The sequence below is a fragment of the Eutrema salsugineum genome, unplaced genomic scaffold (assembly GCF_000478725.1).
Source record: "Eutrema salsugineum unplaced genomic scaffold, Eutsalg1_0 scaffold_2, whole genome shotgun sequence".
Lineage (NCBI taxonomy): Eukaryota > Viridiplantae > Streptophyta > Magnoliopsida > Brassicales > Brassicaceae > Eutrema > Eutrema salsugineum.
The window spans coordinates 12,722,678-12,746,740 of NW_006256829.1; the positions used below are offsets into that span (position 1 = coordinate 12,722,678).

The 24,063-nt window shown below is 32.4% G+C and overlaps 5 protein-coding genes across 6 annotated transcripts; 3 read left to right on the forward strand and 2 right to left on the reverse strand.

The window, feature by feature from the left end:
• Window positions 1–1,718: 1,718 nt before the first annotated feature.
• LOC18018856 (F-box protein PP2-A14) lies at window positions 1,719–5,580 on the forward strand. The gene is made up of 3 exons (XM_006401799.2): window positions 1,719–2,276; window positions 3,285–3,403; window positions 5,058–5,580. The coding sequence occupies exons 1-3, from the start codon at window positions 1,944–1,946 to the stop codon at window positions 5,479–5,481; spliced, it is 876 nt and encodes a 291-aa protein (XP_006401862.1). The 5' UTR covers window positions 1,719–1,943; the 3' UTR covers window positions 5,482–5,580.
• Window positions 5,581–10,528: 4,948 nt separating this feature from the next.
• Window positions 10,529–11,269, forward strand: LOC18018857. The gene is made up of 2 exons (XM_006401800.2): window positions 10,529–10,555; window positions 10,729–11,269. The coding sequence occupies exons 1-2, from the start codon at window positions 10,529–10,531 to the stop codon at window positions 11,152–11,154; spliced, it is 453 nt and encodes a 150-aa protein (XP_006401863.2). The 3' UTR covers window positions 11,155–11,269.
• Window positions 11,270–11,635: 366 nt separating this feature from the next.
• On the forward strand, window positions 11,636–13,958 carry LOC18018858 (protein COFACTOR ASSEMBLY OF COMPLEX C SUBUNIT B CCB2, chloroplastic). Of its 2 annotated transcripts, XM_006401802.2 has the most exons (7): window positions 11,636–11,858; window positions 11,954–12,066; window positions 12,149–12,220; window positions 12,302–12,442; window positions 12,537–12,690; window positions 12,831–13,013; window positions 13,512–13,958. In XM_006401802.2, the coding sequence occupies exons 1-7, from the start codon at window positions 11,687–11,689 to the stop codon at window positions 13,514–13,516; spliced, it is 840 nt and encodes a 279-aa protein (XP_006401865.1). In that variant the 5' UTR covers window positions 11,636–11,686; the 3' UTR covers window positions 13,517–13,958. The 2 variants fall into 2 exon arrangements, with proteins under 2 accessions (XP_006401865.1, XP_024012064.1); XM_024156296.1 differs by lacking the exon at window positions 13,512–13,958 and having other exon boundaries at window positions 12,831–13,202.
• Window positions 13,346–15,532, reverse strand: LOC18018860 (dihydrodipicolinate reductase-like protein CRR1, chloroplastic). The gene is made up of 10 exons (XM_024156295.1): window positions 15,313–15,532; window positions 15,062–15,184; window positions 14,893–14,967; window positions 14,733–14,798; window positions 14,532–14,627; window positions 14,307–14,423; window positions 14,109–14,201; window positions 13,895–13,996; window positions 13,703–13,789; window positions 13,346–13,621 (listed from the first exon to the last, which is right to left on the reverse strand). Exons 1-10 carry the CDS (start codon window positions 15,415–15,417, stop codon window positions 13,589–13,591), a joined length of 897 nt encoding a protein of 298 aa, XP_024012063.1. The 5' UTR covers window positions 15,418–15,532; the 3' UTR covers window positions 13,346–13,588.
• A 2,797-nt stretch (window positions 15,533–18,329) lies between these two features.
• LOC18018859 lies at window positions 18,330–23,948 on the reverse strand. Its single transcript, XM_024156266.1, has 8 exons — window positions 23,827–23,948; window positions 22,919–23,029; window positions 20,129–20,198; window positions 19,787–20,028; window positions 19,463–19,576; window positions 19,104–19,152; window positions 18,716–19,000; window positions 18,330–18,551 (listed from the first exon to the last, which is right to left on the reverse strand). The coding sequence occupies exons 2-7, from the start codon at window positions 23,009–23,011 to the stop codon at window positions 18,732–18,734; spliced, it is 837 nt and encodes a 278-aa protein (XP_024012034.1). The 5' UTR covers window positions 23,012–23,029; window positions 23,827–23,948; the 3' UTR covers window positions 18,330–18,551; window positions 18,716–18,731.
• Between the last annotated feature and the right edge of the window lie 115 nt (window positions 23,949–24,063).

Here is a 24,063-nt window from a genome sequence, read left to right on the forward strand (position 1 = left end):
TTCCAGATTTTTTTTTTGCACCCACTAGATCTCGATTATATAAAGACATTTTTGATATTTATTTCAAAATAAACAAATAAAATAAATAGATCATATGAAATTAAATAATATTTTTTTATTAATAATACAAACCATTCGTAATGTTAATAGACAGTTCAGGTTTTCTTATATTTAATTTCCTCTACCGGTAACTAGGATTATGATATGATTAGCATCTTTCATGTGGACTAGTTTGTCACATGAAACCATACCCTTTGAATATATTCCATATTAAGTCCACACAACATATATTTCTCTTATAATAACTAGGAATTAATTTGTATATCGTGTGATACCCAGAATTATAATATTTTAAATATTATTTTAGAAATTAATTTTAAAATTTTTAATTATAATTTTTAGTTACACAGGATTATAACAGAATAGACTGTTTATTTACCCTATTGACAAATCATAATAAGTTGTTTATTTAATCCATTGATAAATTATAATATTTAATAAATTGAATATATCACCTATTTTTAATGTTAATATTTTGAATTACAATATTTTTTTTTGTAGATATTCAAAAATTAGAATCACAATCCAATCATATCAGACTAAACCGTTTATTTAATCATTTTTTATTCGATGTAAATATAACTTTAAAAACATCAATTCTAATATATATGTTTTAACGACTCTTATTTCACCATGAATTTTTTTAAAACTAAATTAATTTTCTCACGTTAAATTTTTAATTAAAAATAGTTTTTAAAAAAATATATATAATCATTTAGATATAGCAGATTATAAAAAAAATCAACATTTTTAATATCATAGCTTTTAATTTTGATTTTTCACATTTAAACAATTGAAAAAAAAATATTTTTTTCACGTTTTCTTAATTGAATATATTAAATAATATTATTTGAAATAAAAATTATAAAAAATATCATATCTTTATATTTAAAAATTAAATAGTAAATATACTCTATTAAATGACAAATACAGACTTTCCATATTTTTTTAATAGTTTAAAAAATAATTATATTTTTTCTTATTTTAATTATTTTTAATTATTTGTAATGGCATTTCATGTAATAATTTATAAAATAAATGTTATTTTTTAAAAATGTCTATTTTAATAATAATATAGAGATGTTTTGTAAGTTACACTTTTCTACATCATTAATTTAGTAACTAGTCGTTTGAGTAATTTTGTTTGTTTATCGTAAAAGAACACTACCCGCTACAATTCAACATGTATTTTTACGAAACAAACAAAAAAATGCAAACCGAATCTTATCTATGTAATTTATATATGTATCTCCCATTTAGATTTCTAAACCGTTTTAATTAAATTATAGCTTTTGACAAAACCAAGTACAAAACAAATTTGAGGAAAATTAATCCTAAAAAAGAAGGATTTTTGTACCATAATTTGAGGGAAATTAGTCGATGCAAAGTGCAAACTAACTTTGTAATTATATAATACTAAATACTTGAACCAGGGTATAGTCTAATTAGGTTTCCCAGAAATAAAATGTGCACGATATTGTCAGAAAAACGACTAGTCCAACATAAAAATAGTCGAAAAGTCATCATAAATCATCGAAATTACATCTGTAGTTGATTGGAACATTTTTAGCTGCACCAAATCACAAAAGTTCTTACTAGCAAAATAATTAAATATAAACTAATACTTCTCTGTTCACATTAATTTCTTTGCCCCACGTACCACCCTTTCTCTCTCTCTCTCTCATTTTAAAACCAAGAAAGCCATTAACTTCTTCCATTAGACAAAGAACAGAAGAATCGCAAATATGTCAAACCCATTACTTTCATCTCTATATTTTCTACTTCTCCACCACATCAAACTCAAATCTTGAATATATATTTATAGACCAAAGAAAAACAAAGATCAAAGAAGAATCATACATATATCATCCGATCTTTCATCTATGGGGACAGCTTCATCTTGCCTTGCCGGATCCGAGACTTTTGCGAGAGAATTATGCAGTCTCGAAGACGTGCCAGAGAACTGTATAACGGCAATGTTCATGTACATGGAACCACCGGAGATATGCCTACTCGCGAGGGTAAATAGGTCATTTCACAGAGCGTCGAGGTCCGACACCGTATGGGAACACAAGCTTCCTCGTAACTACAAGTTTCTGATCCGAAGAATTTTACAAGGTCAACAAGAAGATGGAGAAATAGAAAAACTTATCATCCGCAAGAAAGAGATCTATGCAAAGCTTTGCCGACCAAACCTTTTCGACGCCGGCACAAAGGTTCTATATTCTTTTTCCTACTTTGTCAAATAATATTTATATTTTTTGTATTTAGAATCTTTCGATATAGCATATATCAATTACGTCCCCTTTTTTAACAAAATAATAATTTGATCCCATTAGATATTTTCTTGGGGTGTAGTATAGAAAAGGAAAAATAATTTTTTTCGGGGAGGGTATACAAAGATAGAATCTATTTGGCGGGCCTTTTATGTAGAGATCTAATTTAGTCGATTATTTCATTTTATGACCAAAAGAAAGTGTTAGAAAACCTTCTAGAGAGTAGAGATAGTATAATAAGGTCTACGAATTCATTGATAATGTTTGACAATCATGTCTAAAGTATAAAGTTATTCTTCCCATCATGCCTAAAATTTACTAAATAAAATTTTCAGAACAAAAAAATCAGGGAAACTATCACTATTTATCACACTTTTACTTTTTGGTATAAAAAAATTAAAAATGTAACTAGAGTTGGACAACAAAAAGATTCTATATGTAACATTTCGTATCTTTTTGGACGTCGTATTTATTTATTTATTTATTACTATAAATAAGATATGTATGAAAAAGACGAACATCTTGCAATTTGCCAAGTTGATATGAATAGATAATAAAATGCACCACTATTTTGAAAGATATTTTGTAAATCAGTTTTCATGGATATTTATCTAACTCAGTTTTCTTTTTTCGTTGCAAATTCTTTTTATCCTAGAGAAAATAAATTTGGCATATATGAATAAAATATATGAATCATTTTGTGGATCAGTGATTCCGGTATGTTTGGATTTGACTTGCAAATAAAATAAAAAGGCTGTAATTATAAAATCCGTCGACCGAGTGGATGTGTCAAGTGTGTACGAAAGAAGAAACAAAACATATATTATAATACAAAAATACTTTTCTGTAGTTTGTTGCGATTTATTCATTTATTTAGAATTTTTTTTTTGGTCTAATATATGTTTAGAATATTGATAAAAGTTAATGTTTGGATTGTAAATAAAAAAGGAAGCATGGTTGGACACGAGAAGTGGGAAAGTATGTTTGGCGATATCACCAATGGCAATGAAGATAACCGGGTTTGATGATCGCAGATATTGGGAACATATTTCTTCCGACGAATCCAGGTCCTTTTTATCTCTCTCTATTTTTTTTAGTATCATTTTTTCTCAGTTTGTTTTTTTATTAATAAAATATAAAAATCATCTTATTTACCTGGCCGGTCGAGAAAACGGTTCATTCGTGTCTCTAATCTCTCTGATGAAATGCAAGAATTCATATATGTTTTAGCACGATCAAAAATTGATCATAGTGAAAATACGAATAAACCGTTTTCCCTCGCCAACCAGTCTAAATCCAAACAGATCTAGAAAAGTTTTGGTTTGGACTGACCCTAAAAAAAACATACACAATGAAAAACAATATTTTATCGAGATTTCTATTTGAGTATATAATTGTGCTTTAGACGTATTGTTTATATCTCTAGTAAGAAATAAAGAAGTGTCAGCATTTCGCTGCTTCTCTTTTTTTTTTTGTCAAACATTTCGTTGCTTCTCTTTCAAACTAATCATTGGATAATATAAACATAAAAAAATGACAAATGATCGTCATTGGCTACAAATTATATAAACATGCAAATATGCAATGACTTTGGTCAAAGTTGAAGATTACACACATTTGGTATTCACACACTCTTCTACGTTGGAATTGAAAACTAAAAAAAAAGGTCTATGTTTTTATTTGCACTCTTAATTTAAACGACTCTATAGAAATATCTTTACCCAAAAAAAAAAGAGTTTATAAGACTACATATCAATGTTTTGAAAAATGTGTTTAGTAACTAAAGATAGTTGCCTTTGAATTAAAAAAAAAAAAAAAAAAAAAAGAAGAAGGTAAACCCACTATAGCTTACTAATGCAATAATCCGGTAAGAATTTTTGATACATATAATTATACAGTATATATAGTAACAATAGATTACTCTAGGATTCAAATGAAAATAACTTATATCTTTATACATCTGATAACAAACTAAACGCGTATACGAAATGTATGATGACGTGTGTATACATATATAAATAGTTGATGTGTTTATGCATATAGAATCTTTAGATAAGTTCGAGCTGTTTTGTTTTGGTGAATGGGGGAAAGTCTTGGGTCCTCGTCGGAAATGTCATTTTCTCTTATCCTAAATTTGCTCGATCATATCAATAATTGGATGGCTTTCTTTCTATTTCCCCACATATCTATTTTTCTCATATCTATTTTTCTCATATCATTTTTTAATGAACATCATTTGAAAACTTTATCCAGATTCTATCCACATAAATTGAATACTTTAACCAAAAATATGAAAAATTATTTTATATATACATAATCATTACCCCCATTATATCACTTTAATATATATATATATATATTCCCAACTTAGAAATTTATGTTAATTAAAGGGATTAAACAAACCAGAATAAGGGAGGCACTTTAACACATGGTAAGTCTATCATTAGCATGCATCACTTTTTATTTGAAAATCACCAAACCAATCATAGAAACTAATACACTATAGTGTTGCATTTAGTTATGACCTTAATAATACTTATCTACAAGTCTATTAGATGGGATCGAATATTTCCTCCACTTGTGATATCATAATTAATTGACACAATAGTCTATAGATTAACTAAATGGTAGAGTACCTAATCAATCAATATTGTCCCAACACACGCATCTTTTCGTTGTTAATTTCTTACTATGGTTTATTGAACCTTTTGTTCCTTTCAGATTTGGATCAATAGCTTATCTCCGGCAAATATGGTGGTTAGAAGCAGTCGGAAATATCAGCTTTGAATTTGCACCCGGAAAATACAGTCTACTTTTCAAGATACAATTAGGCAAACCTTTGAGAAAGTGTGGGAGGAAAACATGTAATTTAGACCAAGTTCATGGTTGGGACATCAAACCAATCCGGTTTCAACTGTCAACATCGGATGGCCAATGCGATACGTCAGAACGTCATTTGGACGAATCAGGGAGATGGCTTTATCATCACGTGGGTGACTTCGTCGTAGAGAATGAGAACTCACCAGTTTCCGTCAATTTCTCTATGCTCCAGATAGATTGTACACATACCAAAGGTGGGTTATGTTTAGATTGTGTGATCATATGTCCACTTGAGTATAGAGGGAAATATTCATATTTCGATTAATTTTTTGAAAGGTTTTGTTTTGTAGGATATTTTTTTGTAAGTATGTGAAGTCTCTGTATATTAACTAGAACTGTGCAAATTTCTTTTAGTTCTATGCCTTATCGAGAATGTCAAGATTTGAATGGTACCTATTTTGATTAGAGTTGATTTGAGGAATGTGAAAAATAGATAAATGTTCCATCTTATGTAGTACTGACTGGTTAACACGTCGAATTCATTACCTAGCATCAGGGCTGGATCTGGGGACAGCCTGATGAAACATCTGTTTACAGCCCCCAAAATTTTTCTTTGGTTATTTACAAATTTTTCAGCCCCAAAATCACAAAAAAAAATATTTGTTCTTAAATTGTTTCTAGCTCCCAAATTCTCAGATCCGGTCCTGCCTAGCATGATGGGGATCTAAAATTCGACCTGCTCTATAAATTAACATATTTAGAGGCAAGATCCAGATTCAGATAAGAAAATTTTGGATTTTGGATAACATAATTCTAAAGTTTATATTGATCCGTTAAATATATTATAAATATTTTTAACATATATTATGCTATCTTTCGTATAATTTTTAACATATATTATTTAATATTTGTATAATATAACACATTTCATTTTTTTTTAAAAACATATTATTCAAAATATCATAGTTTTTTCTAAAGCTATTTAAATTTCAATCATACATAGTCTTTGGCTCAAAATAAATACAGTGAGTCCCACGTTCTATGTCTCCTCAATATACGTCAATATGTTTACATATATGCATAATGCACACACGTACACATCCATCTATTTGGATCCGTGACAAGTGGCGTTGTAGTGTTTGTGATGTTATCTAAATGAATTAGGATGTCAAAACTATACCAATTGGGATCAGAACACTGTTGATCTCATGCCTATGTGGGACAAGTTTATAACAAAAAAAAACGAATCAAAGTAAGGCTCTTAACCTTGTGGTCGTGGATTCGAACCCTACAGTGGGCATTTACTTTCAATTATATAAAGTGAGCTAGTGGTTAAGTGCAAGGTTTGGCCCATGTACTCCTAATTTGATTCTCAGTAAGAGGGATGTTTTAAGCTATATATGTAATAAGATATTAGCAAATGTTAGTCCCGAACTAAGGGAAGATTAAGGCTCCACGCTTAGAAAATGCATGTTATTCTTTATTGTTTATGTTCTTTTCCATTAAATTTACTTATAGAGTATAGTCAGGATCAACCCAAAGCAAGCAAAGTAGGTGACAAATTAAGACATTTAATTTTTTGGGGCACAATTTGTTAATTTTTTTAATTAGGGCTATATATAAATAAACAAAATTTGTAGGCTTTATTTATAAGATAATGATATTTATAATTTCTTTATGTAATGTTTATGAATTTTTCTCTAAAAATACTGGTTAAAGGCATATTTTAAAGTCATAGTTATTTTATTAAAGAAATTATATTTTAGAAAGAAAAAAAATTTCAACACCATGTTTATTGCCTCGAAATTGAAGATGATAAAAAAAATTATTTCCAATCTACTATGTCACAAAAGCGAATAAATGAATTAGCTTTGTTATTGATTGAGATAGTTGTGGTTGAAAAACTTGACTATGAAAGTTTAATGAATAATTTTACAAAAAAAATACAAAAAATATTTTAACAATAAAATATTTGTTTTGTTAGTTTTTTATTTTTAATTAACTATCTATGAAGTTAGATGGTTTTATGAATTTTTAATTTAATTTTCTTATTTTCTTATGATCTTTTTTAAATATATATATATATATAAAAAATTTGAATAAAACATCTAAATTAATTAGTTCGGCACTATAGTTCAAAGATGACATAATGTTGTTTCAAAATTCTTGATGGAATGTGAAGTTAGATCAGAGCAGCCACTCCATAACAAATTGGCATAAGGAAATCTGGTTTAACCATTGCTTTGCTAGCCACCTTAAATCGTTTATTAACTACGGATAGTTGGAGCATGGGTACAACAGAGCAATTGTGTTCTGTGTAATCACCTCAATAAATCTTGCAATCATTTGTTCTTCGATTGTAGCTACTTTTTGGAGGTTTAGAAAACTCTCATGCAAAATTTGCTCATTAATCATTTCTCCGCAATCTGAGATCAACTTATTTATCTCATTCATTATTTGCTTTTTGATAGACTTATAACATTTATCGCCAGATATATGTTTCAATCATTGTTATATCACATTTGGAGAGAACGCTTCAACATGGTGAAAATCTAACTCTTCCTCAACGCATGATCAAGCTCAGAGATAAGAATATACGCTGTCGCTTCAATTCCATTGGGGGATCATGCCTATGAAGATGGTTTAAGAAGATGATTCACTGCTCAATAGTTCTAATAGTTATTCAGTTATTTCTAAAAAAATAAGGCTTTCTTTTTTTTTCTGTTTTTACATTCGATATTATAAAAAAAAACTGATGCAAAAATTGTACTAAACAGATTATTATGAGAATAAATTTAAAAATCATTTAAAAAAAAAAATCTTGAATGAATGATTATTAGGAGCCGGCCTTGATAGCAAAAAAAAAGTTGGTCATTAGCCCATTTATAAGATCTCAACAAATAGCATATGCACATTTTTTAATAAAAAAATTCAGCAAATAACAAATTCATTTGTTTAACTATATATGAGCGTTCCATGATATGAGTAAAACCATAAAAATATATTCAATTTCAAAATTTATGTAGGAAAAAAGAACATGTTACAGAGAAAAATCACATATCGTAACAATTAAATAAAAAATAATAAAACCATCCAAAATAGCTTAAAAAATCACACTAATCGCTGGTAAATGAAAATGTACTATCATTTTCTTAAATACCACGTTTGTTTGTTGCAACTAGTCGTTTCTTTATGACTGACGCAAAGTCGCTGAAATGCAATTGCGTCGTAATCATGCGATTACACAATGCGATTACACATAAAATTACTCACCTCTATGGAAGCATTTAAAGCTTACTTCATCTATTATCTTAAGAAAATGCAAAATCTATTGTGTCGTCGACTATTTACTGTTATGTCGTCGACTTGCTCAGACATAGTTCCAAGTTCCATCGAGGCTTTTTCCAAATGTTGCGGTCTTATCTTATATATAAAAGACAATCAACTTTCTCCATATGTTTGACACATCAGCATTGAAGAAATTGACACCTATCAACTAAATTTTAAATAATAAATTTTAATATTAAATTTTAAAGCATTTAAAGAATATGAAAAATTTGTATCAACTAACATTTATATAAGCACTTAAAGAATATGAAAAGATTGTATTAACTAACATTTATATTAATGTTAAACAAAAATTTATGTTATAACTAATTAAAAATATTGATAGATATATATATATATATATAATTTTTATATTATTGTTGATTATTTAATAATATTCAAGATGTTAAAATTAATTTTTAAGATTATTTATAATAAAATACTAACAAGTAACAAATAAAATGATGATTATATTAATGTTAATTTTTTTTATTAATTGACTATTAATTAATATTTGTGTAAATGTCAAACAAAAATTTATGATATAACTAATTAAAAATATTGAATGATATGTATTAATTTTAATATAATTTTAGATTATTAAATAATATTCAATATATATTTTAAATTAATATTTTAAAAAATTTTAGAATAAAATATTAACAAATAAGTAAATAATAAGTGATAATTATATTAATTTTTATAAAAATATAACAAAAAAATCGAAAATTTTGAAAAGAAAAATCCGCACGTTACGTGCAGGTATTCACCTAATATATTTAATATAATAGTATCCGGAATATCATCCCTAACTAGGGCTGGAACGGAGCCGGATATCCGGACTTTTCAAAGTATCCGGATCCGGCTCCGGATTTGACGGATAATCAATTTTATTATCCAGATCCGGATCCAAAAACTCCGGATATCCGGAGACCGAATATCCGGTTTGAACCGAAGATTTACGGATATCCGACCGGATATTCGGTTTCGTTGATTTAAAAAAAAAACTTCAATTTTTAAAATTATAATGAGATAACATATATAATTAAAATGTATCATTATAGCAAAAATTACAAATACCAAAAATTTTAAAGCATTCAAGTAGCATTCAAATAACACAAAGTTTAAAAGTTTACATAGCAAAAGAGAAAATAGTAATAGAGAAGTTAATTTATCTTCATATCTTTGTGTTATCTATTTTCATGGTCTTCTCTCACAATCTGAAATAGAAAATTATTAAAACAAAAACAATTTTCAAACATAATTAAAACAAAAAATTAAATGCATATCAAAAGATTTCAAAATTTTCAAAATCTTAATAAACGGATAACGGATAACGGATATCCGATTTTAAAATTTTCTATTATCCGGATCCGTATCCGAAATAACCGAATACTTAATTTCACTATCCGGATCCGGATCCGAACTACACGAATATCCGGTTTTTACGGATCGGATAGGACCGGATACCGGATCGGATAGCGGATACCGGATAATAATTCCAGCCCTATCCCTAACAATAACATACACAATATATGGCTTATTTCTCCCATTGATGTCTTTTGAATTCTGCTTTTGATACATCAACAAAATCCTCCACTTCGGTTTTATTTATATTTTTTTGTTATTGCCTTAAGGATTAGATGCCTTATTTTATCTTTTGTAATCAAGCGCATTATTCTTATAGTAGAACATGATACTAGGTACCCATTTGATTATCTTTTCAAAAGCAGGTTGGAAAGGTGAAAACTATTCGGTTGTTTTTTCAAAAGGAATGTATTCCTTTCAATATTCTTCATATCACAAATATAATGTGTGAAGAATTGTATTCAACTATTTATGATCGGATACAGTTTTTTTTTTCTTAAATTTCTTCATTTTATATCCAAAATGTAATCACAACAACTAGCTGAAATTAACCATACCTAGTACGAAATCATTTTCTTGATTATAATAAAAATTCCGAAAGGACGAAAAGAGAAGAAGTAACAAAAACCTTTGGAATCTCGAATAAAGAAAAAGATTGGTATAAAGAGTGTTCGAGAATGACTCTTTCCCAGAGAACTTATGTGGTTGTTCTCGCTTCTACTCGTATTCATATTATTCACTACTTTCTCAAAACATTTAATACAAATTCTTACACCCTCTATATATATATTTTGTATCAAAAAAAATCTCGCTTTCTCTCTATTTATGTATGGATCGATGCTTATTCATGCGTGTCTAAAGTTCCAATACAAAGTAGGCATTGAAAGAGAGGAAGAGAGAGATAGGTTGGTCTGCTAAAGAAAGAAAAGGTCGTTGGTTAGAGGAAACAATGTTGACATCATCAACACCTCCTCTTAAACTACTAACTCTCTTTGCCATCATATCTATGCTCCTCTTCCTCTCCTCGTACCCACGTTACAGGTACGAGGTTGAGAAAACCGCCATGAATCTCAAGCTCTTCTTAATGTTACTCCCAATTCTCTTTGTCTTCCTGCTGGTTGCTCTACAGTTTGTCCATCGAGCTCTCTTCAGATCCTCTTACTACGTTAGAGCAAACAAGTCTGCGTCGTCCCTTTTCGGAGAAGGCCACTTTCCATGGGGAGTCTTGCTTATGCTACTTCTTCTACTTTTATTAGTCTCCAAACAATCTTACTTTCACTCCTTATGGTATCCGAACTTATGATCTTTACCATCGTTCCTTTATTGTCCACAAATATATATATTATATATATAGATTGATGTTTTGCTTCTTGTAACCCATACAATCTCTACTGTACAAGACATTGTGTATTTGTGTTCACCAATTTTGATATATCTTTATAGGTCATTTTAAGCTTGTTTCTAGTCTTATACTCTTATCTATGTGCACGTGTGGGACTTGTTTGAGTTGTTAATCATGTTGAGTAGTCGTGAACAAACTGAAATCATCACTGTTTTGAAAATTACTAAAACCAAATAAATAAGAACAACAAATACAAAACACATTAACGTAGTAATTACTAATTAGCATTGTTCACTTTAGCTTTGGTGGATGCGAACAACAAACTTGAGTAATTCCCCCACGTAATTGGAGATTAGCGGATTAGAATTTAATAATTGGGCCTGCCCTTAATGGGCCTATCATACTACGCAGAGGTTCTTCGAAGTCTCATCAATGGCGATAACAGAGGCTATGGTCTCTACTCTCTAAAGTCATCTAAGAGAAAGAGAGAGAAATGAGTATTCGAATTTGTAGTTCCCCTTTACATCCAAGCTTCGCGCTTCGACCTCGCGCCCAAATCGCCGCGAGGTCTTTACGAATCGTCGCTCGTGCAGAAAACGATTCTTCACGATCAAAGACATCTGATCAGCAACAGCTCAACCTTTCCGTTCTTCGCTTCACTTTCGGTAAAAAAAAACTGTTCCTTTTGGGATTGTTTTTTTTTTAAAGCTGTTATCTTTGAGATTGATTTTGAATCGGGTTTGTGTCTGCGTTTTTGTAGGGATTCCTGGGCTTGACGAATCTTATCTACCGAGATGGATCGGGTACGGGTTTGGATCTCTTCTTCTTCTCAACCATTTATCAGCTTCAGGTCCAACCAGCGAATCTCAGCTGGTAAAAAAATTGTACCAATTGCTTAACATTGTTTTGCTATTGTAAGCGATGAATTTATTTGGTTTTATCATCTTTGTGACAGAGATCAGAGGCTTTGGGTTTATCACTTGCTGCATTTTCCATAGCCTTACCTTACATTGGAAAACTCCTCAAGGTAATCATATTTACATTGCCTACTATTTCGAGTGAGAGAAGATTTGTTTGTTTTTCACTTAAAGATAATGCTGTTTTTAAGGGCTCTGAAGTAGAGCAGAGAACTCTCCCTGAGGATGGAGAGCAGGTTTTTGTGATATCACCAAATATTGGAGAGTCTTTGAAGGAGGAGTTAGCATGGGCAACATATGTTTTGTTGAGGAACACAAGTACCGTAGCTGTGGTATAGTGTTCTGTCTTGGACAAGTCTCGTGCTTCATTGTGTAAGAACTTTTCTGTTCTACTGAAAAAAAGTTTGCTTTTACTCTCTTCTTCAGTTGATATCTGTTCAAGGTGAGCTTTGTGTTCGTGGGTACTGGAATTGTCCTGGTCAGATGTCGAAGGATCAACTAAATGATTGGTTCAAGAGAAAGGTAGATGAAATCGGCTTGGCTGATGTGAAAGAAACCCTTTATTTCCCTCAGTATGCAGGTATTTTGTTTTCTTCAATCGTGCAAGTTTGAATTTGCTCAGCAGTGTCGATCTATATTTTGTACCTAAATGCAAGAAAGTTAAGTTTTACTCTTTTGGTTTGTGGAAAAAATATGTTAAATTTTGGTTTGATTTTTTAGGTTCTTCACTGTCTTGGGATATTCTTCCCGATGGGACACGTTCTCTTTTTGTGCAACCTCTCGTAGAAAACACAAATGAATCGCAGAAAGTGGATGGGTTTTTGATGGTGGCTTCTACCGCTGGATATGCATATAGCGACAAAGATAGAGCCTGGATTGGAGCCATTGCGGAGAAATTTAGAGGTTAGATTGTTCTCATGGATCTAAATGGAATAAGGATTTGTTGCTTCTCCATTTTTCTCTTTGTGTGCGTTTATGTTAAGCTGAATATGTGTACTAACAAGCCGGACAAAGTCTCCATCGTTGTATTTATGCTTCGTAGCTGTTCCATCTGAATATGAGAGGACTTTGCACATTTTCATGTGATTTTAATTAGACCACAGCCAATTTTTTAGTTCCTTTTGCTAATTTATCTATAAGACCACATCCTTGCGGGTAGACTACATGGCACTGGCGATATACAACTTACGTTTAAAGTTTGAACCGAAACTTGAAAATATATTGATATATCCATAACCAAAAGCATTGAACATCTTATTTGATAGGCCTTAGGATAATGCTTTCTCAGTTGAATCTGTTAGTGTCCTCACTTTATAAATCAATATTCGTATCATCATGAAAGGAAACATCAACATATTTCTGAACTTTGTGTTTATTGTGTTTCCTTTATATGACTTGCAGGATGACATGAGCTGTTCATGATAATGCAATCTTTGATCCATATTTCTCAATTGATGATTGGCGAAGCATTTCAGTCTCTAGAGGAATTTCTCGAGGCCATAAACCAGATTCTGTAAAACCAAACGAGAAAATCGGCATCAGATACAGTAAGTAAGACGTCAAAAGAGTATTCTCGCCTGCTTCCTTGTTACCTTGAGGCGTACCACCTTTCTAATACCGAGGAGTAGGCCAGGCATTAGAGACCTTACATCAATTATATCATGTTTAACAGTGTAAACCTGCATCCAGAAGTTTGTGTCATTGTTATGAGCTGTCCATAACATTAAAATGGAGATGGAAATTTTCAGTTTGAATTTGAACTAAACGGCAATATGTATAATTACTTCTCCTGGGCTTGAGAAGTAGACTTGTGTACTAGATGGTAGTCCTGGTAGAACCATACTGTGAACACGAACACCGTCTTCTCCAATTACTTGACCTCTTGCCTAGATATATGAGAAAAACTCAGCTCTGTTTATGTAATATGTACTGGATTCTAAGAGGTCCGTATATATTAGCCATTCTGGCTTTTTTCCCGCAAGCGTATTCATGCTTTACCTGAACATCAGTTGATATATCCTCTCTGTTGTAGATCTGACCAAGATTTGATATGTTGTTTGCAATTTGGGTAGCTTCTGGTGAAGGAAAATCCTGCATTTTCATAGGTATCCTTTGAGTCACTTCTTGTGGTTTATTGTCAAAAGGTGCATGAGTTTCTGTCATAGATGACCATCTCATTCTATTTTCTCGTCATACCGCTGCATTAGGCCTTGACTCCACGATTTCTACGTTGTTATAGTGGAAGGAGGCCATGATCGCAGCCTGTTGGAGAAGAATAGACCCTATGGATAGAGTTGGTGCTACAAGGCATCCCTTACGCAAGCAGAGAGGGAATTAGATTAACTGTTGCTTCGGGACTAGCGACCTCACAAAGAAAGGAAACATAATGAATTTGCTGCGAGTATCTCACCCTGTGCTCACCATGGTGGCCTTGTCACATAATGCAGATAACGCTGATACAGTCTCTGGCTTAATTCGAGGTACATACACCACACTCTTCATCCCAAACGCTGTTGCCTTGATTGAATTCAGAAATCATTACCACTGTTTTTAGTTTTCTTTGAACTTTCCATATTAGTGGATATAAGAGCTTGATAAAAAGATAAAACAATAATATGTTACCTGTTTTACATTTTCATATACTGTTGATGGGTCTGTAAAGTCGATCACAACTCCGATTTCTTTCCCCTACCCAAAGTTTTTGGTTTAAGGTTGTTCTGTACTCTGTAGAACTTACTCTAGTGGAAACAGAGAGACGGAGGTTTGAGAAGATAATGGATACCTGAGATATCGAGCCTAAGACCATTGTCAGATCACTCACTACTGGTATCTCTAAAGGCTCCTCCATGTCACACAGCTAAAAGAACATTAAGAGTTAGGGAGTCAAAAGTCAATATGAAAAACCAACCAGGTGGAATAAATTATGGAGATGGGGTTTTAAGTTAAGTCACCAAGCCAATATCTTCGCCAAGAAAATGGTTATCGACAGCACCAGCTAACTCCATTCCCCTGGCTTTAGTCACAGCAACCACGGCCGCTCTTCCTATCTCCTTTGCAGCTCCATTTATGATTACCTGATAGGGAAATTATAAGCATTTTCATCTCAAGCTGCATTGTATGGAAACTCCTGATGATAATGATGGTGATAAGTGATAACTAATGATGATGATGATGATGATGATGATGATGATGTCATAGCTACCTTTATGTTGTTTTGTGAAGGTTGAGACGCGGAGCAGGAAAAGGAAGGTCTTGAGGGTTTGAGATGTTGTGATAGCTTGAAGAAATGGCAGTTCACAGCTGCCATTGCTCTTTACCTCAGGGATAACTTTTTTCTTGTTATGTTTGTGTTTTTTCCTCCGACTTTTATGTTGATAAGAGTTTCTCCGTTTGGAAGGCGATGTCGTTCTTTTGAGGCTTCTAGATGGATAAGGTTCTTGTTGGCTCCGATTGCAGTTCTCTCTGGTTCTATTTTTTTTTTTTCTTTTAAGATCAATCATTTTATTAAAAAGAATAAACTGTAATTTGTTTTTACTTTCCAAAAAAAAAGTATTTTAATATTTTATGCATCGTTACAATAACATGTGTTATATAATGTGTGTAAAATATCTAAATGAAAAGAGAAAATGGCGATAATTGAAAAAGATTTGTACGTATTCATATATATATATATATATATATATATATAATTGTTTTTGGGGTAAAATCCAACAAATCTCCCTAAAAAATAGCTTAGCAAATCTTTTCTTTTGTTTAAGCATATCAAATCCTCTTCGTTTCTCTATCAATATATATCCTAAACCATAACAAATAAAAAAATAACAACAAAAAATTATGGAAAATACGGATATATATGAAAGATGCACGACGACAAATGAAAGATGCAATAAAAGAACTTGTTCTCCAAGAAAGAGGGGTAGGAAACAGAGCTTCCGAATTTTTAGGGTTCCCTCTGGCGAAAAAACCTTTAGGGTTCCAACGATGTCTCAATTCTCCTGCCGAATCTCAAAACTTTCCTCAGTCTAGATTCAGGTGGTCAAGATTTCTCAATCTCTAATGATCTGAGCAAGCAAGAGTCAATGAAGATCCCAAACCAGTTTTTATTAAAGGAACTCCGTCTACCGATCTCGCTACTCAATCATCTTTTGGCTTTTCATTATTCCCACTACTCCCAGGTATGTAATCTACAATTTTCTCAGTCTTTAGATGTTTAAATCAGTCTATACTTATGTCGTTGATGATTACGTATTTGGAAGCCTTCCTCTCTTTGCTATGAGGACTTCTTTGTTTAGAATCACTATTTTGAGTAGGAAAAAAGCGTAACTTGTCCCAGATGTGAGGTTAAAGAGGAAAATATTAATCATCTACGCCCTTTGAATACCACTTCCTCTATAAGTGTAGGCATGGCCACCGATCCATCAGTATCATCTCATTTACCAACATCATCGGTTTGACAAATCTATATTATTTATTTTGGGGACAACAAGAACTTAATGTTTTTGCAAATGGAATGGAGACTTTTCCCTAGATCATTGGTTTATGTGGAAAGCTATAACACAAAATTGTATAAATGTTTAATTAGGGAAGCACCATATATCATCATGCTCTTACATGAGTGTAAGTTTTGGATTCCATTCCATCACCTTTGACGGGAGAGGACAAATCAAGGCGGGAGGGGACAAATCGATGTGGGTTGATCCATTAGTATAATCAATGGCGGAGCTAGCCAAAAAATTTACCGAGTCATTTTTAATTTACAATTGTATTCTTACAATGGTCATTAAGCTAATTTTTTTTAACATTTCATCTATTTTTTTTTCAAAAAGTATAAATATATATAATTTTTTGGATTTCACATGGGTCAATTGACCCACCTTCTAACAAACTGCCTCAGCTAGCAAGTGTAATGTCACATCGATTGCTCATGGAAAAAACCCAAAACATTCTCGGGTCTGGGACAGATTTGTGTGCAAGACAGACGAATTTTGAAGATAGGCGCAAGTTTTAGAGAAATGAGTATGTCCCTCATTGTTTGGAAAAAATGAGTATATTTGGGGAAATTAGTTTGAAAATGGGTATAAAATGAGAATTCGGCAAAAAAAATCTCAAACTTTCTAGAATTTGTTAAATAAAACACTAATTGTGAATATAGCCAAATAAATACTTAACTTTTGTTGACTTTCAAAAATAATAACAAATTTTTTGTTGACTTGCCAAATCAGCACGCCGTTTATAGAATTAACAGAAACTTTAAACGCCATTAAGTACTCCACTATTACTGTTGGAGTTAAATCGATACGACACCGTTTTAAAATTCTGCAACTTTAAAAAAAAAAAATTGTCTTCACGTAGGTTTGAACTCACAACCTAAAAGTGCATAATGGAGACTTTTGTCACTGAACCATATTCATACAAATAGGTAACACTATTGTTTTTATAACAGAAAACGAATTTATGTCTGAAACCCTAATTTCCCGAATCTCCACCGCCGTCGCCTAGGCTCCTCCGATGCTATCAGCCGAGATCATGGAATCTCTTTATCCGCCAACGATCCATGACAGGGAACAATCCGAGCTCTGAATCCGAATGCGGCGGCTGGGGATGGATTCGATGAATCTCTGATCAAATCGATTATTGTTTACAAGTACTAAAAGGGTGATGGATTTGTGAAATCATTGGATTGCTTTGTTTGTTTCAGCGAGTTTCAGGAAGACGAGAATTTGAGATTAGGGATTCTAGGTTTCAGACATAAATTCATTTTTATGTTATAAAAACAATCCAAGCTCCCCTTTTTATTGAAAATGTCAATGGTTCAGTGGCAAAAGTTTCTGAAGACAAATTTTTTAAAATTGTCGAATTTTAAATTTTTTGAAAATGATGTTTAAAACTTCTGTTAATTCTATAAACGACGTGCTGATTTAGCAAATCAATGCAAATTTTGTTATTATTTTTGAAAGTCAACAAAAGTTAAGTGTTTATTTGGCTAAACTTACAATTTGTGCTTTTATTTGGCAAATTCTGGAAAGTTTGAAATTTTTTTAACCGAATTCTCGTATAAATGAATGATACGGTCAGATATCGCATTCTAAACTAATAATAACACATGTCTAACACATCACATTCTAAATTTACAATAACACATGTCTAACACATATTCTAATCTCGTGAGTTATAATTATTGTTACGCTGATAGATTCAATTTTATATAATAAGATATTGCTTAACTACTATAGCATTTCGGTCTAAGCACTTATAAATGTCAAAATTTCCAACAAATACACAAAGCATCAAATTTAAGAAAATGAAAAATATTTACAACCTACATCAGTTCTTGTCATCTTTGCAAAACTCTAAAGCATCTCTTCCCAAGTTACTCACGTGTGTTTCTTTCCCATCTTACTAATCGATTCTTCAACAAAATTTCTTCTTCTGTGGAAATCCCTGAAAAAAATCAAACAATACAATTACAGAAGTGAAAGATATACAAACACAATACTCTTTAATCCAATTACTATCGACCCTAAATATGATGTTCATGTAAACACTAAAGAATGATAAAGAGAGAGAGAGAGAGTTTGATTGATATAAAAAGATCACAAGCTTACCGCTCTATATTCACATTCAAGTGTAAGACGGGCGGTGATCTTCATACTTCCAACATGATTTTGAACCTTCAGCATCAGGAACTAACATGCTTTTTATCCACTCGATTCGAACAATAAGCTCTTCCAAGTCATAGATTGGAGCTTCAATCGAATCTGACTCCATGATATTCAGGCGAATATCTCCACCATTGCATACCAATTGCTGCGTGGCTCTCTCTGTTTTCTGCTTCTTGACACTCTCTGTTTGCTCAATCACAGCCTCGCAAACATCTGCACTCACTTGATCTAACGCAAAAGATGAGTCAAATAACTGTTTCCACAATGAGTTGTAAACCAAATAACCATATTGTACAATAGAATCATCGTTCATTTAAGTAGAAAAACTAACCTTCCTTCTCACGTCTCACGAGCTCAGCACATTGTTCTTTTTGCCCATCCTACATTATAAAAATGTGATCAAACAAGATGAGCAAGTATGGCAAATGAGAATACCAAAGTCTTAAGTTTCAATAACTATTCATGCTCAAAAAGTTTTAGTTTATATCAAAAGATTTATAACAAACTTAACCAATAATGAGGAAATATCCTAATTTGAGCTGACTAAAACATTCCTTATAATATCTCAAGTTGGTCCTTCACTCTTAAAGATTAAAGATCATGATCAAATCTAAATCTCAAGTTGGTCCTTCACTCTTAAAGATTAAAGATCATGATCAAATCTAAAAAGACAAACACAAAATCACATACCATAGAAGGCAATTTCCAACCATCTTCAAGTGACCATTCCAAAGATGGACGCAAGTCCTTCCACAAAGCATCGTAATTCTTTCCTTCACCACGTGGTGGAGGAGGCAGCTTGATCTACAGAATAGATTAATGGAAATTTAATTTAGTCATTAGATAAAACCAACAAAGAATGTGGAAATCAATTCGACTTAACAGAATAACTTAAGCCTTTAAAACGATTCGTCACACTCCTTACACAAAAGGGACAGTGACATAGACCTGTTTTATAGAGCCTAGACTAAATAACTATATCAAACAACTTCACAACAACAACCTGTTTTATACCTTTAATGCTTTCTTTTCCTTCATGACTTTCAAAACCTTTCCAGACCAGTAACAACCCTCTTCCCACCAATCAACCAAGTCTCCTACTTTCCAAGAATCATGAACGACAAGAAGCGGTTCTTGGTCTCCCTTGATTTGAAGTTCTTCGTTTTTGTGATAATGCGGTGGATATGAGGGTCGAACCATTATGCACTCTTCCTCCCCATCTTGAAACTGTTGAAAGACTTGTGTTTCATGTCTCTCTGAATCATATATTTCAGAATCGAATTTACAAAAATATTGTCAAGCCAAACTGATTATAGTTAAAGCAAAACTAAATATGCACTGGAGGATAACACTCACCTTCATCTGGATAATCAAGATACTCCAAGCTATAGTACAATTTCCCTTCCTTCGTGTATATCCTCTCTATCTACAAAACATAAAAAATACAAAGATGTTAATATTTTTACGAGCTGTTTATATATGATCATGCAAAAGCTCTGGCAATTACAATCGATCCTGAGTGATTCTTAATTCAGATATTTATCTTCCTAATCACTAATGCATACATGAACTCGTGATTGTATGTAGTGAACATAAGGCTCTTGGCTTCTTGTACTCGGTTTAGCTCAAAGAATTCTCTATTTAGAGTTTTTTTAGAAGTATAAAGCTCTGTTTGTGTATGAGCTTCATCGCAGGTAATGCTAAAATCATTATCTGAATGGCGAGATTCAATACATCATTAGACAAGGTGGTTAGATATCAAAGATGGCATATTGTTGAGGTTTTGGGAACGGCAAACAGAGCGTCTCGAATACGTAGCGGGGATCAAGCAACAGTTGCATGAATTGCAGCATATGCACTCGCAGAGGTGAGTAGAAATTAGGAGCTAAGGTGACCAAGAGACGTGAAAGACCATGAGGGAACGAAGAAAGCCGTAAGGAAAAGAAATGTGAAATATGACAAGAAACGTCAAACTTCGGCCTCATATAGACAGATAATATAACCGACAAAGCCTTTGAAAAATGAAGCTGATAGGGATTAAAATAAGCTGGTTTGTGTTTTCATTATTTCTGTTGCATTCCAAATACTATTTTAGTTGCTAAGGTCATGCGATTAGGGAACGGGAGGCAAAGTTAGACGTGAGAATTGTTTTCTTTGGACGGCATAGGCATTGCACAAGGGTTTTGGAATCATTGTGTGGAGAGACAGTAAGTCCCATTGTTTCTCTGTTTCAGTCTTAATTCTTAATAAAATCAGTTCTAATACTTTCCTTTGCTACGTGACTTTTAACTCCATTAATTAGTCTAACCTACCACCACTACTGCCCTTGATGCCGGATATGACAAACTAGAACTGATTCTCACGCCCTAAGGAGAAAAGAATTGTAGAATAGCCCAAATTCCTAATTTATTTCCTAGCGTAGAGATTTGCATTCGTTTTCGCCCCAACGACATGGATTGATCTACATCACTCCATGAAAGTAGCTGAAGTTCAAGCCTTGAACAATGGGACATGAACTAGCGTTCTCTCAACCGCAAGACAAAATCACTAAGGACCAACTAGAAACATCTTAGATTTGCTAGGTATGGCTTGGGTTTGAGATCAAGCCCCACCATGGGGAGTCAAACATATTCATTTCATCCTCTTTTTCTACTCCCACTTTTCCACACACCCAACTATTACCAAACTTGGTCTTCCACAACGTCAACTAAATGTTCCCTTTAAATAAACCACACAATTCCTAACTCAACAACTAGGTCGGAAGCAAAGATACTAGCACAACAGAACTAAGAATATGAAGCAGAACATCATATATTTACATTGAAGTTTAGGGCCCTACACAAATCCTCATGAAGAAGCCTTTACTTGTGTAGCTTGCCAACAAAAAATGAGGCCTTGAATGTTACTCAATAGCATGAAAAATCAACCACAGAGATATCCAAAACTCACACTTCATATGATGCTAGCTTCTGTGAAAAGGCTATTTTTGGGAAGGTGGCAGTGATAGAGATCACAATTAGCTTAGTCTCTAACTTTAATTGAGTACTACTGTAACTTAATTTTCCTAAACAATGAATTTCAGTTCCTTTTTCTAATTAAGGGTTTGGGTTTATAGAGAGAGCTCTGGAAACAGAGAAAGCAAGGGGATAGACAGAAAATTGTAGTTATTGAACAGCACAACTATTGTACACATGTTTTTGATTCTTGTAGAAAGAACTAAGAGCACCTCCGTTAGAGGTTCCTCATGTAATTATATACAGTAGTAAAAAATATGATAGAAAGTGGAGTGGATACTTGAAAATAGTGGAAAAATTCATCCAAAGTTATTTATTAGAGACTTATCCACAGTTTTTTTCATAATTTTTTTATTATGGTAGATGATTACATGAGGGGTCTCCATGGAAATGCTCATAGATCTCTTTACAAGGATCAAAAACTTTAGTACAACAGTTGTGCCATCCATTTACTAGTGTAGGTAGTCTTTCGAGATCTCAAATGGAGAAGGTGTGTGTTTTAAAAGGTCCACATGGTAACCACAACTAAAATCAATTGAATAAATGTCATTGCGGATCCCAATGTTGAAACAAGGATGAGATAAATAGTTGTTTGCCTAACCATGTTTTCAATAAGTTATAACTAAATATGTGCACCAACCAAAGGGGAAAGGATGTGATGAATTGTTGTTTGCGCAGCAATGTTTTCAAGAAGCTACAACCAAATATGTGCATCAACCAAAAGAAAAAGGGTGCATAAGTGTAATGTTCTAGTTGAGCTTTAGAGAAAAGAAAACAAATACTCACAAAAACCATTTTATATATTGTATTGTAGTAGAGGAAAATTATCAAAACAACCAAAGAACATTGACATGCAATGGATGTGGCTTTAAAATTAATGTAAGGGCTTTTTAGAAGATCCCATGATTATCATAGAAAGAAGTCTAAGGATTCTACTTATGACAAAGCACATGTTTCTCTTCATAGGCTCATCCACTACAATTCACTTTGGGACGAAGTGAATTTCTAGAAATAGCAGTGAGTTTATATAAGTTGTACTTCTGAATGCTGAAGACACTTATATGCCTCATAAAAAAGTATGCAAAGAATTACTTAGATACCACACTAGAGAAATAAAGTCTGGATACATTACCTTGCACTTAAACCAAGCTCCACGATATCCTTCTTCGAAGGACTTTACTTCAACTGTTTGACCAACTTGGAAAGGAAGGTTGATTTGAGTCATATCTTCTTTGAATGAGAACTGCATAGTTGAAATTGTACTACAAATTGAGTTGGGTAGAAGAAATGATATATCACAAAAACAGAGTTGTGCCAGAGTGCTATTCCAGCACAACTTTGTTTTGGAAAGGCTTAAGAAAAGAGGAAATTGTAATGATCAAACGTAATGGGTAGGAAAAGACTAATCACCATGTTTTCCAAATTTAAGGAGATCAAAACCTAGAGTTAAAGACCAGATGTTTGAAATTAGATTTCTTATTCACAAAGATAAAGACCCTTGCAAACCAGACTTCTCCATCCATGGGAAAGTTTTTTTATTTTATAGACAACATTACAAACAAAACTTGTGAATAGTGAAATAAAGGTGGTATTATTCACAAAGAGATTATCTCTCATTCTCTATACCACCCATTTAAAGACTTGCCCATTTTATAAAATCAGTTTGTCAGTATAAAACTTTGTTCTTATACTAATTGATAGCAAAAAAGTAAAAAAAATCTTAAAAAATCATCCAATAATCAATATTGTATGAGATCAAAGTTTTATACTAACATACTATCTTAAAATTTGGGCATAGCTCAAAATTTCAAAACCAGTTTCAGATAAACTGCTACAAAAACCATCAAATCCGACTTGGAAAACATCTCAGCCAGTAAAAAAATAGATCTAAGAAGAACTACTGAAGATTGAAATCTGAGGCGAGAGAAACATACTAAATCTACTGTTCATCCGAAAAATCCAAAATCAATAATATGCAGAGGATTAATCAACACAACTGATCTACATGATCACGAGACGAAATGAAAAGAAGTGACATACCGAAGGAGAGTAAGCTTCAGATCTGGAACGGAGAAGAGAAGATTTTGCAGCGGCGGTAATGAGTAAAGAGAAGGTGAACCAGAAACCCTAATTTCGAAGTGTATATACGTCGTATTTGAATTAAAAACATGTGGGACCCGAATTTTTTCTTATCTAACTCTTTCGTTTTACTATAGATGTTCGGGCCTTACTAATAACGTTTGGGCTTGGATCTGTGCAAGTTTTAATAAAATAAAA